Raw genomic sequence first — 12430 nt, 5'->3', positions numbered from 1 at the left:
GGAAACTAGGCTGAGGCCTCGACTGGGGGCTTCAACTGTGGAAACCAAGATTCTTCCTCAGGATATGTCAAGTCCATCAGGAACATTCAGGAATGTACACTGTTTGGCAGAGCAGGTGCCTGGCTGACGGGCCTGGCATCTGGTCGGGGGTGGAGTGCTGTTTGGATCTGCAAAGGGGCTGGACGGTGTGAGGTAGGATGACGGTGCCACACAGCCATCCAGACCTGGGGCCAGAGGCCCAGGCCACCTGAAAGCCTTCATTATTCTTGGCGATGGCAGTTTCTCACAAAGTTACTATCACAATCCAAACTGCTAACACGTAACAAAACCTCCCGCGTGCACCCCTTGAAACAGTGACGGGAAATGCTTCTAGCGCTATACTCCAATGAAGCGATCCAATGAAGCTATTTTTAACCATCTTCTCAGACTTAATTTCCAATTTTATCCTATAAAGTTCTAATTGATTCCACCTCCCCTGATCTCTCACACTTGACAAGGCTGTGAAGAACATGAGGCGACTTGGCGGTTTCTGACGCGTGTGAGATGGGGGATGTGCATGTTGCTCATACCTCTCTCAGCACAGGCCTTCTTCTCAAGGGTTAACAGGCTTCCAGAAATGTCTGTCTGATGTGCCTGTCTTCCCCACCCCCTGGAGCCTCCCAGCCCCAGCCACTGACGCCAGACCTTTCCCTTCAAAGCTCCTTCCTTCCCTGGGCCCAAGGTGTGCAGTGCCAGCTGGGACGCCATGACACGCCGTGGGCCACGTGACATGATAGAGAGCTTTTCTCACTTGGCCAGGGATCCAGAGGGAGGGAAAGGATGGTACGCCACTTCAGCTCTATTTCTACCAGGGACTCAGGGCTCCTTTGTCTTCTTTCCACACCCTTGGTCTACCCACGAGTTGGCACAAGAGAAGGCAGTCTGCACCCACAGCTGAGGTAGGGAAGGGGCCTGACGACCTTTAAATCCTGCCTTGGCACACCCCCACCACCTACACCCCATGCCAGCCATGCTGGGCTTTGCTTGTTGCTTGATGTGCCCATGGCCCCCTCCAGTCCTGCAGGCAGGCTGCTTCCCCCTACCAAGGCCACTCTCGTGCCTGCCGTGCCAGCAGCCACCTCTTGCCAGGGCACTCTTCTCTTAGGGAAGCTGTTGTACTCCAATTCTGTATTAGCAACTGCCAGATGTATCTACACTCCAGAGGCCTGGGTCCACGTCTACCTTGGTGATGACGCTGGTCAACACGACCGCTTATGTTTACTGAACAGCTCCCTCGAGCCAGGTGTAAGCCAAATGCTTCCCACACATTCATCTTTAATCCTGACCACGAACAGGACCTGGAGTCCACGAACACTCTACATCACAGAGGAGCGCACCAGGGCTTGGGGAGCCAAAGGGATTTCGCCAAGGTTGCTTGGAGGATAAGAGCAGTGCCAGCTCAAAGCCAGAGCCTGGGCTCCCAGATGCCTGACTCACCGCTCACAGCTCCCTGGCACACCCCTGGAGGGTGCCCACCCCACGATGAGCGGGATGAATGGACAGTGTTTCTTTCAAAGCTCTGCTGTGGCCGAGGCTGGCCCTGGGAGGGCACACCCTGGCAGGACCAGCACTGGGGATTTTTGGGGTCCAGTGGCTTAGCCGGAGCTTGGATGGCTCTGAGAGCCAGGACCTCAAGACAGGCACTGCAACTTCATTTATTTGGACTGGAAAATAGATCCATTATGATGATTTTATTATTTTTTTTTAAATATAGCACCTGCTGCCCAACTTCAAACGGCCCAAATGCCAGGCCAAGTGGGGTGAACGAACGTCCTGGCCTACCTGGGTGAGGACGTCCAGCTGGCCCACGATGTGCTCCAGCGTGCTGGTCAGCGCCTGGGGCATGCTGGTAGGCTCCTGGGGCTGGTTCTGCACCGACTCCTGACTCCTGCCTCTGCCTGGAGGGATGGGGAAATCCACTTCCGGCTAAGGAAAATGAAAAGAAAGGGAGTCCTTCAGTCCTCATTCAGGGCTTAAAGAAACACAGAGAGAGGAACAGCCCCTCCAAAGGATAAAGTGGAAAACTACCCACAACCTGGAAAACATGAGTTCTAAATACTGGTGAGAAATGCAGTGTGGCGGTACTCCCACATCCGGGCCACGCGCCCCCTTCCAGGACTTCCTTTCTGAGCAGAGGCCGTGAGTGAGGAGTGCCATCCGAGCACCCCTCTTCCTGGCGAGCCCCAGGCCCATTCCCCACCCCCAGTGTGGGCTTGGCCTAGAATTGGGGGGATGTTCCGACCCCGCCCTAGTACAGAACCCCTGGGAAAACAGGCATTGTGTGTGAGCATCCAGATGGCTGGTGGGAATCCTGTGCCTGGTGGGACAGGCACCCTGAGCTGCTGTAGAGAGCCTTCCGGGGACGTGAGGGATCAGTGTTCCTGCCTGAGAGGCTTCAGTCCCCAAATGCAGAAGCCTAAGCTCTGCACCACTCCCCCACCAAATACACACTCACAATCACCGAGCGCAGGCAATTCCTAAGGGGACCCATCCCAGTCCAACATGGGTCTCCCCAGATTCAGGCACCACTCTATGTACGTATCAGCACTTCTCTTAACCCATGAACCGCTGTGCGCTTGTTCAGCAGGGTGGAACTCCCAGAGCCACTCCATTCCCGAGGACACAGATGGCAGATGCCCCAGTTTTGGTCTTGGAACCTTCCTCTGTGGACTTGCTCCCTGAGGGAATGATGTGCTTAGTGAGACTGACACTCTCGGCTGGCCCCAAAGCCCCAGTAACCCATAAAGGCAGCCACACGTGGGGCTCAGGGTTTTAAACCATGACCTCAACAAATTTCCAAATGTTACCACGTCACCCCCCGGCTTTGCCAGTCCTCCAGGGCTCTCTACTGCCTTTGGGAGAAAATTTGAGCACCCTGACAAGGCACCCCACTCCAGGCTACCTCCTTGTACAACTCCCCTCCTGCCTCTGCACCCCCTTGCCCAGATCCCAAGGTCCTCCCCTACTGGAAGGCCCTCATCCAGCCTTCCTTCCCCCTGACCCCAGCACCCTAGCCTCTACTCACTTTGCAACCTGGAATGCCTGATCAGCAGCGCCTCTGTGCTCCCGAATGCCCGTGCCTGCCCCAGCCCTGCCCGGTTCCTCCAGCCACTCCATCTCTAGTGCCAGGACACACGAGTGGGCTGAATCAATGCCAGCCTGTCCACAGGGCCTGTTGCCCGTCCATGGGTCTGTGTGCCTCTCCCTGTTTCCTGCCTATGCTCATCACCCCTATCCCTTCTGAATCTAGTATCACTGGGCTCAAAGCTTGCCAGCTACCCACGTGCCACAGAGCTATGGCTACTCTACCCGGCCAGCAGTGTTTACTGGCTATGACTGGGGCTCCCCGAGGCTGCCTGCACATGTCCCACCAGCAGCTGGCTTGCATCTCAGTCTGCCCATCTCCCGGATGGACCCACAGTAGCCCAGCCCTAGGAAGATGCTCTGCTCTGGCCAGGGTCACCGGGGTGGGCATCAGAGTCTTAGGAGAAAAAGACCACAGGGGAGGATTCCCAATCAGCCAAGGAGGGCAGTTTGGCTCCTGGACCCTACTGCCCATTTTGCTTTGGTTGGAAAGTGTTCTAGTCTAAAAGACAGCAAACTCTCCCATGGAGAGTTTGAACCTGGAGAAACATAGGCTCTGGAGGTTAAAGAGAAGGTGAAGGTCAGACATAGAGCTCGAGGGGTGTTCTCGAAAACAGGAGCAGTGCCAAGCACGCGAGTCCACTGTGGGCGTGCCTGCTGTGTGCTATGTGTGCCCACCAGGACTGGGGCCCTGGGCCTCCAGAAACCAATGTGCTTGGCTAGCGTAGGCCCTGACAGGTGTGGGGTTTTCCTTCTGGTTTGTAATGCAAGTGCTTGACTTCTGGACTGCCCAGGCGTCCACTTCAGGGAGGCATCCACTAGAAGAGGGCTATCTTGAATAAACCCGCTGCCCGCCCATGACCAGACAAAGAGCTGGGACACCCCCCACCACAGAGGCTCCTTGGTTTCTGAGATCTTGGCAGATTTTGGTAACTGACCATAGGGCCACTTGGGTTTTTTTCTTAAAATTCCCACTCTTATGTTTAAAATTCACCAATAACGAGTGAGCCCTGAAAACACCCAGGCCTCTACCCTCAACCCCAATAAAAGTGGAACCCCAGGTGCTTGCTCTCTCTCCTCTCCCCTCACCCTTGCTGTGTGGCCTCACATGTGCTGTGTTATTTCTAGGTCCCTTCTTTTTTTTTTTTTTTAAAGATTTTATTTATTTGACAGAGAGATATCAAGTAGGCAGAGAGGCAGGCAGAGAAAGAGGAGGAAGCAGATGCCTTGCTGAGCAGAGAGTCAGATGTGGGGCTCAATCCTAGGACCCTGAGATCATGACCTGAGCTGAAGGCAGAGGCTTAACCCACTGAGCCACCCAGGCGCCCCGGTCCCTTGATTTCTTCCAAAGGTTCCTGATGGTTACTGCTGAAGGGTGTCCTGTAATTATATTAAGAACTATGAGGGCGGGTTCAACCACAATGTTGGTCATGACAGGTAGCAGCACACAGTTTCAGATCCCAATGCCTATGCAGGAGTCCACCCCAAAAGAAAATGTTTCAGAAGCCTTGAATAGCCCTCACCTCACCACAGCAGCCCCAGGCCCCGGCGGCCATGTCAGGAGACCCGGCACAGTGCGCTGGGGAAGAGCTGGGATTCAGACAGGCCCTGGAGGACATCTGAGCTCCAGTACTGATAAGCAAGGTGGCCCTGGGCAAGAAGCTTAACCTCCCTGGGCCTCTGCTTTCTCATCTGCATGATGGGGGTGATAATTGGGCCTGCCCCCCAAAGGCTGGGCTGTGAAAGGCACGTCTCTGAAATCACTCGCAGGCCTTTCTTGAGAAGTAGCTCCAGCCCTGCGCCCCACCCCCTGCCCCGAAGGATCCCCCCCCACCCCCCGCCACCGCCACCCTTCCAGGCAGGCATACTCTTCCTTTGGACAGAGTCCCTGTGGCTCCCTCAGGAAAGGCCATGAAAGTGAGGATGGGAGCCAGGCAGCCCTCTGTCCCAACAGCCAGTATCCTCCAGAAGTGGCCAGACGGGGGCTGCCTGCTGCCTGGGAAGGATGGAATGGAAATTCTGAGTGTTTCTGAAAAACAGCCCAGAAACTGACAGCCCCGAGCTGAGTCCCTAGGAGCACAGTGACGACGGCGAGTTGGGGGAGCAGGGGGGACCACCGCTGACTCACACCAGGAACCCTTCTTCTGAGCCCAAACAGAGCCAGCTCCAAAGGTGCACTGAGGACAGCAGCCACGTGCCAAGCCGGGGAGGAGGCCTTTGGAGGACACGGCTGTGGGAACCGCCATGCTCCCCTGCCCACTCTGACCTCTCACAGGCTGCGACCAGGTGACAACAAAGGAGACGGAAGCTCCGAGAGCAAATGACCATTGGGAGGGCCCCAGCCTCAAGCCTCCCCCACAAGCCCAGGGTCCTGCCTGCCCCAGGCTATTCCTCTGGCTGCGCCGTCTGGTCCTTGTCTTTCCTCCCCCAGGATGCAGCCCTTTTCTGCTTCCTGTCCATTCTCTTACCGGTGGACATGACAGCTCTGCACACGCCACCGGGCCAGCGCATAAAGATGGCAAGAGCCGTTGTCCCCTTGTTACCTACCACATGCCAGGCGTTTACACACATTTAATCCTTACAGTGAGTGGCTCTTCCTTCACAGCAGGCATCATTAAGCTTATTTTTTGGGGGGGGGGCAGTTATCAGGCTCGGGGAGGTTAGAGATCTTGATCAAAGTCACCCAGGAAAGGAGAAAGCTGGGACCATGACCCACGGGAGAGGCCATTCCCTGACATCAGGCAGCCTCTGAGAGGTGACACTGCCTCCACACGCCTGCCACACAGGTCCGGTGTCAGACACTGTCTGAGTCACTCCCCCACCCGCCTGCCCAGCACAGAGCTGAACATGGAGCAGGCCCTCCACACGCACCCACCGCCTCCGAGAGCCCAGCTCACCACGGCAACATTCCTGGGTAATGAAACCTTGCCAAGGCCGGGGGGTGGGGTGGGGGGAGGCTGCAGCCCCTCACCTGCACGCCAGCTCCCTGGAGATGCAGCATTTTCCCAGTGCTGGGCGAGCAAGCGATAAGCAGAGATAAGGAGATGACGAAGGGGAGTGGGAAGGGACGCACGTACCAGGCTGTGAGTAATGACAGTGACGGAACAGCCGGGGCAGCACGTGACGGGGAAAGGCTATAAGGGCTCTGCCCCCGCTCAACATCAAAGGGTCCCGGGGGCCCTGCCCGGCGAGTCTCAGTGACGATGACATCAGCACATACTATGTACCTACACAGCGGCACCGAGAGGACAGCTTTCATTTTTGCCATATACAAACCTCCTAACGTCGGAAGAAAAAAAGGTGAAGACTCAGAAGAGACAAATCCCTTTCACTTCGTGGAACTCTCACACGGGGTCCGCATGTGCCCCCTGGTATGGGATCCTGAGCTCTCATAGCAGGTTCATCTTCTGCTTGCCTCAGTTTCTAGTACCACCAGCCTGTCATAGGCTACCAGGAGCTCAGCATCGTGCATAGTAGAAACTGCAGAAATATCCAATTGATCTCAGCCACTTGAACACACGGTCACCAACCCATACATTTATTAAAAAACAAAACAGCTGGCAGGTCTTCCCTGTGACAAGAAATCAACCCATATGGACTGACTATGGTTCAACATCAAGATGTAGATACGGATAAGGAGTAACACTAAACTCAGCTCAACTCCCGATAAGACTATCTACTTCTGTCTCTACTATCCTAAACATGATGTATGGGCATTTAATCAAAAATTATGACACACACAAAAAGGCAAGGGAAAAAACCCCACTGTCAGATAGCATCAGCAGGAACGCCTGGCTGGCTCAGTCTGTTAAGCATCTGCCTTCGGCTCGGGACTCAATCCTGGAGTCCTGGGATTGAGCCCCACATCTGGGCTCTGCACTCAGCAGCGAGCCTGCTTCTCCCTCTGCCCCTCCACACTCTCATGTGCATGCTCGCTCTCTCTCGCTCTCTTTCAAATAAATAAAATCTTGGGGGAAAAAAAAAGCAATCAGCAGAATCAGATGACTTTGATGCTGGCACTATCAGACATGAAATTTAAAATAACTATGACTACTATGTTAAAGGTGGTATTGGAAAGTGTGGATAACACACACGGACAGATGGGGAATTCCACCAGAGAGGTAGAAAGTCTAAGAAAGAGTCCATGAAAATGCTAGAAATCGGAAACCCCGTAACAGAGAGGAAGAATGGCTTTGACGGGCTAATTGGTGGGCTCAGCCCAGCTGAGGAAAATGAATCAATGTCCTTCAACACTGATCAGTTCCTCAAACTGACACAATAAGGGGGCGGGGGAAGAACCGCAGAACAGAGTATCCTTTAACTGTGAGACAAGATCAAACTGTCTGACACGTGTGACTGGAATCCCAGAAGGAAAAGAGAAAAGAGACATTTCTTACACAGCAAGTTTGCTGGTAGCAAATTTTCTCAGCTTTTGTCGGAAAAAAAAAGTCTTTATTTCTCTTTCATTTTTAAGAGATATTTCTGCTAAGTACAGAATTCTGGGTTGACACTTTTTTTTTTTTTTAAATACTTTAAAGATGTTACTCCAATGACTTCTGGACTGTATAGTTTCATATAAGTATTCTTCAATGGTTCTAACCTTTTTTTTTTTTTTAAGATTTTATTTATTTATTTGACAGAGAGAGAGAGAGATCACAAGTAGGCAGAGAGGCAGGCAGAGAGACAGGGGAGGAAGCAGGCTCCCCGTGGAGCAGAAAGCCAGACACGGGGCTCCATCCCAGGACCCTGGGACCATGACCTGAGCGGAAGGCAGAGGCTTTAACCCACTGAGCCACCCAGGTGCCCCCTAACCTTTGATCCTGTAAACAATGTCACTTTTCTGTCTACCTTCAATATTTTCTCTTAATCTTTGATTTTTAGAAGCTTGAATGTAATTTGTGCAGGGTTTGGTTTTGGTTTTTTGTTTAGCCTCTTGTCCTTTTTCTGAGCTTTTTGGGTCTGTTGTTTGATCCCTTTCATTAATTTTCAAAAATCCTTGGTTACTATCTTTTCTATAGCATGAAAAAATCATGAAATGTGTTATTACTTTCCTACAGTTGTTCTAACAAACGGTCATGCTTGGTGACTTAAAACAATAGAAATTTATTCTCTCCGGGTTCTGGAGGCTGCAAGTCCAAAATTAAGGTATCAGTAGGGCCCCCGCCCTGAGGAAGCACTAAGAAAGAATTCCTTCTTGCCTTTTCCAGCATCTGGAGGCTCTAGGAGTCCCTGGCTTATGACTGTGTAACTCCAGTCTCTACCTTCATCTTCACATGGCCTTTTCTTCTGTGTAGCTCTTGTAAGGAGACTTGTCATTGAATTTAGGGCCAACCCAATAATCCAGGATAAAACCTCATCTCGAGATTTAATTTCATTGGCAAAGACCTCCTTCCCAAATAAGATCACATTATGCAGGTTCTGGGGGTCAGGACAGACATATTTTTGAGGGGGCCACCATTCAACCCACTACAAAATGCTTAAACATAAATCTAACAATATATATGCAAAATCTGTCTGCTAAAAACTACAGTACACTGATGAGTAGAATCAAAGAAGACCAGTACCAATGCAGAGATATATCATGTTTGCATACTGAAGGCCCAGTGTTTTTGAGATGACAGTTCTCTCTGAAATCAGCTATAGAAGCAAAGCAACTAGAGAAGTCAAAACAATTTTGATGAAAAGAAGAAAATCAGAAAAATCACATTACCTGATTTCAAGACTTAGTTTAAAGTTACAGCAATCGAAGACAGTGTGGTACTGGTAAAAAGACAGACACATAGATCAACACCATCCAGAAATATACCTACAGACAGCCGGTCAATTAATCTTTAACGAAGGCATGCAAACAACTTAGTAAAGACAGTTGCTGGAACAATTGGATGTCCATATGTAAAAGAACGAACTTTGGTACATACTTCATACCACATATAAAAAATAACTAATTCAAAATGGATCACAGACTTAAATGTCAATCCTAGAACTAAAATATTTGTATAAGCTTTTCTTCTAAAACATAGGTGAAAAACATTATGGTCTTGGATTAGGCAAAAATTTCTTAGGTATGATACCACTAGCATGACCCATAAAAGAAACCGCTGATAAAATGAACTTCATCAAAATTCAAAACTGCTCTTTGAAAGACACTGTTAGGAAGATGAAAACGCCAACTATAGACAGGGAGAAAATATAAAATAAAGTCACATATCCGGTAAGGACTTGTATCCAGAATATAAAAGAACTTTCAAAACTCAATGAGAAGACAACCTAATTAAAAGAAAAAACAGGGGCACCTGGGTGGCTCAGTGGGTTAAGCCTCTGCCTTCAGCTCAGGTCATGATCTCAGGGTCCTGGGATTGAGCCCTGCATCGGGCTCTCTGCTCAGCAGGGAGCCTGCTTCTCCCTCTCTCTCTGCCTGCCTCTCTGCTTACTTATGATCACTCTCTCTGTGTCAAATAAATAAAATCTTAAAAAAAAAAAAAATAAGAAAAGAAAAAAACCCCAAAGATTTGAACAGACACTTCACCAGAACATATAAGGACGGCAAACACACACATAAAAGATGCTCTCCATCATTAGCAGTTAGGAAAATGCAAGTTAAAAATCACAGAGAGACTCCTGGGTGGCTCAGTCGGTTGGGTGTAGGCCTTCAGCTCAGGTCACCATCCTAGGGTCCTAGGATCAAGGCCCATGTTGAGCTCCCTGCTCAGTGAGGAGTCTGCTTCTCCCTCTCCCACTGCTGCTTCCCCTGCTCTCTCTCTAATAAATAAAATCTTTAGAAAAAAAAAAAAAATCACAGTAAGATACCAGTATACACCCAGTAGAATGGTCTAAAGTTAAAAAGCCTGACCATACCAAGTGTTGGCGAGGAGGTAGAGAAATTCAAATTCAGACACTGCTGGGAAGAATGTAAAATGGTACAACCACTTCAGAAAAGAGTCTGACAGTTACTTGAAAAGCTAAACATACACTTGTTATATCCCAGCCATTCCACAGCTAGATATGTACCCGAGAGAAAAGGAAAATCATGTCCATATAAAGATAAGTATATAAAAGTTAACAGCAGAAAAAAAAAAAAAAGTTAACAGCAGCTTTACTTGCAATAGCCAAAAATTGAAAATAACCCAGATGTTTACCAACAGGCAGATAAACATTCGATGGAGTACTACTCAGCAATAAAAAGAAATGAACTGGGGCGCCTTGGTGGCTCAGTGGGTTAAAGCCTCTGCCTTCGGCTCAGGTCATGTGGGATCGAGCCCCGCATCGGGCTCTCTGCTCGGCGGGGAGCCTGCTTCCTCCCCTCTCTCTCTGCCTGCCTCTCTGCCTACCTGTGATCTCTGTCTGTCAAATAAATAAATAAAACCTTAAAAAAAAAAAAGGAATGAACTATTGACTCATGTAACAACATGGACAAATCTCAAAATATTAAGACTAAGTGAAAAAAACCAGAGAGAATATATAATTACATGATTCCATTTGTATCAAATTCTGAAACACACATACAGTGATCTGTAGTGACAGAAAGCAGATTAGTGGTTGCCTATGGGTGGAGGTGGAAGGAGTAGATTGATAGAAAGAGGCAAAAAGGAATTTTAGGGATGATGGGACTATTCTGTACCTTGATCATGGTGGTGATTAACTGTACATGTCTGCCCAAACTCAGAGAGCAATTCACTTTTTAAAGATTTTATTTATTTGAGAGAGAGAGAGAGAGAGACAGAACATGCAAGCGGGGGAAGGAGCAGAGCAGGAAGGAGAGGGAGGGGGGAAGGAACCCCAAGCAGATTCTGCACTGAGCACAGACCCTGATGTATTGGGGCTCGATCCATGACCCTGAGATCATGACCCGAGTTAAAACCAAGAGTTGCATGTTTAATCAGCTGAGCCACCCAGGCGCCCCAGCAGTTCATATTTTAAAATGGCAAAAGCTAAAGTGCATGGCTTGTTCAGTCTATAGAGCATGCAATGCTTGATCTCGAGGTCATGAGTTCAAGCCCCATATTGGGCATAAAGCTTTCTTAAAAAGAAAAAAAAACAAAACAAATAAAATGGTGAATGCTACGATTTGTATGTTAATAAGCCTGACTTAAAAAAAAAAAGATGGGCGCCTGGGTGGCTCAGTGGGTTGGGCCACTGCCTTCAGCTCAGGTCGTGATCCCAGGATCCTAGGATCGAGTCCCACATCGGGTTCTCTGCTCAGCAGGGAGCCTGCTTCCTGCCACACCCCCCCCCCACCTGCCTCTCTGCCTACTTGTGCTGTCTGTCAAATAAATAAATAAAAATCTTAAAAAAAAAAAAAAAAAAAGATGTTGTTATAACTGAAGTAGCCCTAAAAGCCCAACCTGCCCATCACGTGACACTGCACTTGATACTACCCATCATGGCCACTCGGTACTCAAGGTGAAGATCACTAACTCTCCACTGGACATTACCAAAAGGCAAACGCCCAGGCTGAAGACCCCAGGTAAGGCCCATGAGGCCCATCACTGGTCTGGGGATTACAGTTCCCAGATGCAGAAAACCAGCTCACGTTTCAGTGCGGCTCAATTCCCAAAGCCTCAGTTACCCTGGTCGTCAGCAGAGGTCCCCAGGCAGCGTTTCTGAGGCAGTGGCCACCCCGTCTGTGGAATGTCAGGCCCCAACTGCTCAGAGGTCCCTATGTAGCTTGACAGCCAACAGCAAGCAAGGTCTGCACACACCTGGCCAGCAGCCAGGAGTGGCCGGAGATTTACCACGAAGATGCTGTGAGCTGATGTGACCCAGTGGCTGCTCTGGTAAGTGGGGTGGTCAATTATTAACACCTGCTCAAGGTGGAAATTTCTCCTTTTCTTTTAATCTCTAACACTGGACCTTGCCCCCTGCTCGGTCTGTTCTGGAAACAAACTCTGTCACAGACAAAAGCACCCAGAACTAGTCCACAGGCCAGACTCTGGGCCAGAAAGGGGAGAGGAAAGTTACTTGTGCCCCAAATCTGGGCTGTCTCATGGGGACCCAACTTGTACAGAACCGGGCGGCAGTCTGGCTGGCCACGGCCCACTAAAAATACCAAAGCGTGTCGCTGTGTCTCCAAAGCAGGGCTGAGCACGAAATTGGAAGAAATGGAGACACACACACACACACACACACACACCATGATTAAATCTTTCTCAACTAAAATCTTTCATCCGACTGCTCACTGCATAGTCTGCTAAGTCAGGGTGCAGAGATTCACGCGCACGCTTCTTACAGTCTTTGCCTCGGGCCTTTGGCTCTGACAATTTGCCCTCATGAAAAGTTAATGGGTGTCTATGTCTGCCTGCCTGTTTGC

At 49.9% G+C, this 12430-nt stretch overlaps 1 protein-coding gene across 5 annotated transcripts in view; it reads right to left on the bottom strand.

Annotated features, from left to right (window-relative positions):
* Positions 1-12430, bottom strand: part of POC1A (POC1 centriolar protein A) — a 69485-nt gene that overhangs the window by 17916 nt on the left and 39139 nt on the right. For 4 of the 5 annotated variants that reach the window (XM_047692674.1, XM_047692701.1, XM_047692682.1 and 1 more), the window contains exon 10: positions 1822-1965. The exons of the other annotated variant lie outside the window; for it this stretch is intronic. In XM_047692674.1, coding sequence (XP_047548630.1) covers positions 1822-1965 — 144 coding nt within the window. The remainder of the gene's footprint in view (positions 1-1821; positions 1966-12430) is intronic. 5 annotated transcript variants of the gene reach the window in all.

This window comes from Lutra lutra, chromosome 1 (assembly GCF_902655055.1).
Source record: "Lutra lutra chromosome 1, mLutLut1.2, whole genome shotgun sequence".
Taxonomy (NCBI): domain Eukaryota; kingdom Metazoa; phylum Chordata; class Mammalia; order Carnivora; family Mustelidae; genus Lutra; species Lutra lutra.
The sequence above is the reverse complement of the archived record's forward strand: the minus strand, read 5'-3'. Positions and strand labels throughout refer to the sequence as shown.